Genomic DNA, 6,446 nt, shown 5'->3' on the forward strand with positions numbered 1-6,446 from the left:
TATGAATGTTAGATTAAAATATGAATTATTTTTATTAGTTTTGATAACCGAACATAACCCTGGATAGAGCTAATTTTTTTTTTTCAATCCTTCAAAATAGACTTTTTCCAACATCCAAACATAGCCTATATAATTTTAAGAATTAAAATACTTTTATTGTATATTTATTTCCATTAAAATTTACTTAATTATTATTTTCTTTTCAATTGTTACCTTAATAAAGCTATGTACAGAGGGTCTGGGTTGATTTATGATAATAATACTATAAAAAATTTACATTTCTTGAACAGTTAACTATATAATGATAGTTTGGGGATTAATAAACAGAAGTGATTATTTAATTGGAAAGAAATTCCATGACCTAGAAAAAGCCATTAAAAGGAACTTATGACATCTTAAATGCCATCAATGATAACTTTAGAGAAAGTAATTCTTTAGGAAAACTAATTAAAAAGATAATAAGCTTTCTTGCACAAAAGAAAGAGGAAGGGTTTTTATCAAATATTCTCATTTGGGAAAGGCTGCTTTGGAGCATCCCACCAAAGGGTTTTAAGAGATTCTTTTTACTTTGAAAAAAAAAAAAGAGTGGTGAAGAAATTGGGTCGGTGGTGGTGAAGAGGATGTGTTGGCAATATTGGTGCTCATTCTTTGTCTCATTTTGCTCTGTGGGGACACCGAAAACAAAAACAATGTTCATTTTTATCAAGCGAGCCACGTACAAATTCTATGAACCAGACGTTTCAGTTTTCATAATCTATGCTGCAATGATGTTGTTGGGCTGCAAGGGTTTTGGCCTTTGAAAGGTTTAGCATAAACATAATTAATTCATTTCATGATAATGTTGATTAATTTTATTCACTCAGAATTTTGTAAAAAGTGATTCCAAATTCGTTTCTATGCTTTTTAAAACAAGTAACAGTGATTTTGTTAAAATTGATGCATTTCATTGGCCTGTTTATAATATAATATAAAACCCACATTCAAATCAAGTTAAATTTCTCAAATTTTTTAAAAATCATTGTTCTTGTTTTGGCATCATGACCAGCAGAACTGAATCAGCACTTGTGGAACGAAAACATTATCTCTAAAGAATTGAACATCAAATTTGATTATATTATGCAGACAATATATTCCCAGGATGACCAATCAGAATCATGAATTTTTAAGTATCAAAAGCGAAGAGGGACAAAATTGACCAGAAGGTTGGAAGCCTGTCAGGCCCCTAAAAGAGTGTAAAAGTATAACCATTAAGCATAGCATTAGCACTTACAATTCTGCTTTTCAATGAATTTAGACCCCTTGATGAGGCATTAAATATTGATTTCTTGATGGCATACACAGTTTCAGAATGATACCATATACATATTTGATATCATGTTTTCAGGCCGTACAGACGGACATATCGCTTCACATAGATGGATCTTGCCATTTGCACCATATCAATGTGTGCTCATTCTGTGTTTCACATAAATGGATTGCATCAGGACCATATGTCACTGGATTCCTGGGTGGCGCATTTCCAGCTGCATGTGATTACAATGGATTCCTGTTTACATCTTTGTACAGCAAATAACGAGTCCGGGTTTTACCAAGTGCAGCATACCTGAAATGGAGCAGAATGCGGCCTACTAGTTTGGAATTAACTGGAGGAAGAACAAAAGAAAAAATACAATGCGCCAATTTCTTATAAGAGGGGTGACAGATTCCTCACTTACCATTGTGGCACAAATGGTGCCATCCAAAGCACATCACCAGCTTGAACTGGGTACCTATAAACAGAAGACAAATGAGCAATACTGCATGAGCATGCTTTGTAAAGGTAGTGGCATACGTAAAGCTGAGTAAACCAAAACAAAATGCCAGGATAAAAGACTGGAAGAAAACTTTCCACTGGTCTGTTATTAGTGCGTGTCATGAATGCATTAATGTGCACGTTCCATTGAAACAGCAAAACACAAGTTCTCAAAGGAAGGGCAATAACAAGAAAAAGAATATGAATTTATTTTTGTTCTTCTCTGCATATGCATATATAAATCTACTCGAAGAAATGACAGAAGCAATTTGACAGACTCATTTCCATTGTAATCCAAGACAGATGTTTTGTAGATATTTAAAATGCAAAAACATCATTACAAAACTTGAAGGTATCAGCTAACACCTAGATTTCCAACATCAGCGTGAAAAAACTTCCAAGAACTGCAACTAATCCCAGGAGCCGTAGCATGAGAGCTCCAATTGCCTTTCTTTATGAATTTCTATAATTTGGTGGACTTAAGACAAGCAGTAAAAATCATTTTCTCCCCTCAAAAGAGGCACATAACAGGATATGATCACTGTATCCACTCATCCATCTGTTTCATAAGATTGGCTTTAGACATAACTAGCAATATGCCTGCTTCATACAGTCTCAAGTCTTGAATGAAAATCTTACCAGCTATCACCCAAACGATAGATACCCTGTCCCTCTAAAAGCAATAAACCATGCTGATTATAGTGGACCTCCTGCAAATGCAAACAAGCCAAATTAAATGGTATAATATTCACCCACAAGTGGAAGCATAAATAGAAGAAAACCAGAGTAATTAAAGAAACACTAGAAAGCTATGAATCATACAACAAAGCTTCAAATGTAAAAAAGACTGAACAGAGTTTCAGCAAAAAATTAACCAGAGTTTCAACAAATGAAACATTTTAATCTTCAAAAGATTGTCATTACTCATTACCGAAAGTAATTTCAGTTCTAAGGTGGCTTTCAAGTAACAAAATCAATGTTTAACACCTAAGATTTGACATGGAATCTCGTGATTTATGGCACGTGAGTTAGATATAGATAGATGCAGGACTTATAATTTCATCAGGAGTTGTTACCTTAGCCTGTTTGCAAAGAATTCTATCACTTATTACAAGCATTTTTCTTCTATCAGAACCAGTCATAGTTTTAATCATCAAGAAGTTAAAAAGAAAGAGAGAGGGTGCAAACCTTCACATTAAGGAACTCTCCAGGTTGAAAATCCATGATCTGCATGCATGGACACAAAAGATCAAATCATAGCAGACAGTCATAAGAAATAAACTGTTAGTCTATGTCACCAATGCTACGGCAGATATACGGTACATTTAGTAAACAAAACAAACCCGAACCTTCAGCTCATATGTGTAATGGTCTGAAGTAAAAAGATTGAAGTAGTGCACTGTGGTTGCTAATTGCAGTTTGAGAATTAAAATACACATCCATTAAGAGCCCAGGGGATGCAGCTCAAGGAACCAGAACTCCAGAAGCATAAAAGACAATCTAAAATATCAAGGAAAGCAAGAAGAAATAACAGCATGTAGGCTGTCCTTAGTAAAAATTCCTAAGCAATGGACAAAAGAAACCACTTTTAGATGGGGCTTGCATACTCTAACTCTCTTTCCAGAAGAATTATCCATGTCTAGTTGCTGACAAAGACAATAAAAAAGGACTTCAATCAAAAGTCCTAAACCAGGCAATCACAATTAAAAAAAAATTGTTACGACAAAGATTGTGATTCAGGAGGCAAGTTATGGCTCACGTGGATATTGAAGTCAAAAGGAACTGCTTGAGGAAGAAGCTTTCTAAGCTGAAAAACCTGTTAAGTAACGAGTTATAAGTAGCTTATCAGCACAAGTCTATACATGATTGAGTAAATAGATGAAAACAAATAAGCATGGAAACATGCAAAGTTTCTTGGCATAATTATCATTTGGTGAGTTTCAAAAATAATATAAGACAATACAATTAGTATTCTTTTGATAAGAAACAAAACATAATTCATATGATCAACAAAAATAAATTGTTCAAAAATATGAAAAGACCTGCTTAAGTTACAAGGTTCAATAATTATTCTATACTTTTTAAACCTGGAACCTAATATAAACAGGGTAAAAAAATACCTCTGTGAAAGGGATTACAAACAACATCAGAAGACAAGCAAAATATAACCACAACTCACCTCTCCGGGAGTTTCAAGCAGTGGCTGCTTGTCTGTTGAACCAACAATCTGCTCAGTTATATGATTTTCAAGAGAGGCATACCTAAGAGTTAAGCCCAAAAAAGGGTGAAAATGTAACGGACTGGTATCACACAGGCAAGCTATTCAATCAGTTATGATAGTATAGCGGCTTTACAATGCTGCTCAGAATGGTATAAAACTGAAAAACAGGGAGGATAAGATGGCAATTATCAAGTCAATTATGTCATAGTGGGTTACAAACCTGCGCTCAAATACAACAAGAGTAGCTGATCCTTCAGCCCTCAGAGAATGTGCAAAATTAGGAGGTAGATAAGTATACGAATCCACCTACACAATAAAGCATATAATATAATATCCGAACAAGGTTCAGAGGAGCAGATATAGACATGCATAAAATGTCCCTCGGGGGGGGGGGAGGACATGGACATGCATGCATGTATAAGGAACTGAAAGATCTTTAAGCACTGGTAGTTTTGGAAATGACTGCCTCGCTTTCTGGTAAATTTGAAAGCTCTGGCTGCATGTTCAATGTCTGAAAAAGATAGGATATGCACTTCTGCTACAAGCTTGTGCATTGCTCATTTCAAACAAAATTAATGATACTGCTCACTGCCTATTAAATTTGAATTAAACTAGTACCTCAAGTTAATTGACAAAAGTAAAATCAGATATTTCTAACCATCAGTTTGCTGCTAACACCTGATGCATTAGTGAGCATCGCAGAACCCTGAACAACAAATATGAACCTGAGAAGCGAGAAGATGGTAAATGTCACAACCAAAGATGAATAGAACTTGAAATAGTTATGTTTAAATCAGTCCATACAGACAGAAGTTAATAAATATATGCACACCTCTCTACATCATGAGGGGGAAGGGCTGATCTGGCATTTTCTGCACAGTATATAGGCTTATATTAGCAAGCAAGTAAATGCATTCTGGGTACGCCACCAATTGCAATGTCATTCTAATGATATCTTGGCACAAAACATGGATGCCAGACAAATGACAATACATACTATAAAGGTCATGCTGGAATTTTCCATGTGCCCAAGACTGAAAATGCAGAAAATAAGAAACGGCTCACTTTTACCACTGTGACAGAGGCACAGCTAAAGAGCAACACATAAACATCAGATGTGAAGATCACATCAAAGTTCAAATCTGAGAACAAAAGGAAAAAAAGAAAATGACAGCTGAAGATGAACAAACCTTGCATATTTGCCAGGTACATGACAAAATGTGAACCCATTGCGGGTGTGATTAAATATGCTCCCAATGTATTTGTCCTGTCAATCAAATGTGAATGACTACACCAGAAAACAAGAACAGAGCTTTCTGCCACTAGATTCAAAAGCGAGTCAAAAGTACCACTCGGGTAAGGGACTGAGTACATGACTCTCGGGTGTTATTAAAGCATGGTCTCTTTTGTAAACACTGCGCGTGAAACCCGGCAAGTCTAACAAGCATAACCAAATTAATCTTGGATTAGGTAACAATAACATAATCAATAAAAATGAAATGTTTTGCCCTTTTTGCCGTACCAGAGTAGAACATATTCATTCAAGAACAAGAGAGGAAACATATTTAACAAAAAACGGTAGACACGAAGACTGCAATGATATATACCTTGTAGATGAGAAGGAGATAGTGTTGGGTTTGTGACTTTCCAATACATAGGCTTTGAGCTTGTCTCTCTGTCCAAGATTGACGGAGCAGAACAGAACCCTCCATCAGTCGCCCCAATTGTAACCAAACCTGCAAACGAGTAAAAGGAAAAAAGAAAATCAGCCACCACATGAAAATAGAGCCGCCAAAATGCTACCTTTACCTCAAAGAATCCAATCTGATATTAAAAATACTATGCCATAGAGTAAAGAAATGGAAGAAAGAATGGGAAGTGCAAGTGTACTTAGAGTGACAGAAAGGACAAGAAGAACTTGGGGGCTCTGCATATTTTGAGGTAGTGACTGTACTGATATGAGATACTGAGATGGAACGAACTCGGGGACGGGGGCGAGTTTTGTTCAGTTCAGTCTCTTGCTGCGCGTGCAGTTACTGTGTGTGTTTGTTGTTATGCGTTAGAAAACGACGAAGGTGTACACGTCGGATGGGAGTAGTGGAATCCTTTTAAATGTTGGTGGCAATAGCACTAAATTTAAAGAATTTGACGGTCAAAGTAGAATTACACCAAACTATTTTTTTTTTTTTTTTTTGCCCTTTTTGTTAAGCTAGTGCACAAAAAAAAAAAATGTAAAGCAAGATTAATAATGTATTTTATGGGTAAATCAAATTTTGTTTGTTCATTTTATCAATTTAATTTAATATATATATATATATATATATATATATATATTAAATAACCATATATTCTTCTTTTAAATATGTTTTCTCCCTTGAATTATTAATAAGTTCACAATTTAAACATATAAAATTTTATTATTTAAGTTAATTT

The 6,446-nt window shown here is 35.0% G+C and overlaps 1 protein-coding gene across 7 annotated transcripts; it reads right to left on the bottom strand.

Moving 5' to 3' along the window:
* Positions 1 to 1,235: 1,235 nt before the first annotated feature.
* On the bottom strand, positions 1,236 to 6,072 carry LOC18049398 ((S)-ureidoglycine aminohydrolase). Of its 7 annotated transcripts, none has more exons than XM_024186874.1 (14): positions 5,904 to 6,072; positions 5,621 to 5,749; positions 5,363 to 5,450; positions 5,204 to 5,280; positions 4,846 to 4,885; positions 4,672 to 4,738; positions 4,234 to 4,319; positions 3,972 to 4,053; positions 3,552 to 3,608; positions 3,400 to 3,438; positions 2,981 to 3,019; positions 2,432 to 2,502; positions 1,716 to 1,769; positions 1,236 to 1,603 (listed from the first exon to the last, which is right to left on the bottom strand). In XM_024186874.1, the coding sequence occupies exons 1-14, from the start codon at positions 5,944 to 5,946 to the stop codon at positions 1,534 to 1,536; spliced, it is 942 nt and encodes a 313-aa protein (XP_024042642.1). In that variant the 5' UTR covers positions 5,947 to 6,072; the 3' UTR covers positions 1,236 to 1,533. The 7 variants fall into 7 exon arrangements, 5 of the variants coding, with proteins under 5 accessions (XP_024042642.1, XP_024042641.1, XP_006440165.1 ...); XM_024186873.1 differs by having other exon boundaries at positions 3,972 to 4,092; XM_006440102.2 differs by lacking the exon at positions 3,400 to 3,438.
* Between the last annotated feature and the right edge of the window lie 374 nt (positions 6,073 to 6,446).

Source organism: Citrus clementina, unplaced genomic scaffold (genome assembly GCF_000493195.1).
Source record: "Citrus clementina cultivar Clemenules unplaced genomic scaffold, Citrus_clementina_v1.0 scaffold_3, whole genome shotgun sequence".
Taxonomy (NCBI): Eukaryota; Viridiplantae; Streptophyta; class Magnoliopsida; order Sapindales; family Rutaceae; genus Citrus; species Citrus x clementina.

Excerpts from the sequence above, each read along its gene's own strand:
- LOC18049398 (XM_024186873.1), bottom strand. The coding sequence starts at position 5,946 with ATGCAGAGCCCCCAAGTTCTTCTTGTCCTTTCTGTCACTCTAA. Across the intron at positions 4,886-5,203 it reads GTACCTGGCAAATATGCAAG|AAAATGCCAGATCAGCCCTT; the intron begins GTTTGTTCATCT and ends TATACTGTGCAG. Across the intron at positions 2,503-2,980 it reads GAGAGTTCCTTAATGTGAAG|GAGGTCCACTATAATCAGCA; the intron begins GTTTGCACCCTC and ends TTGCATTTGCAG.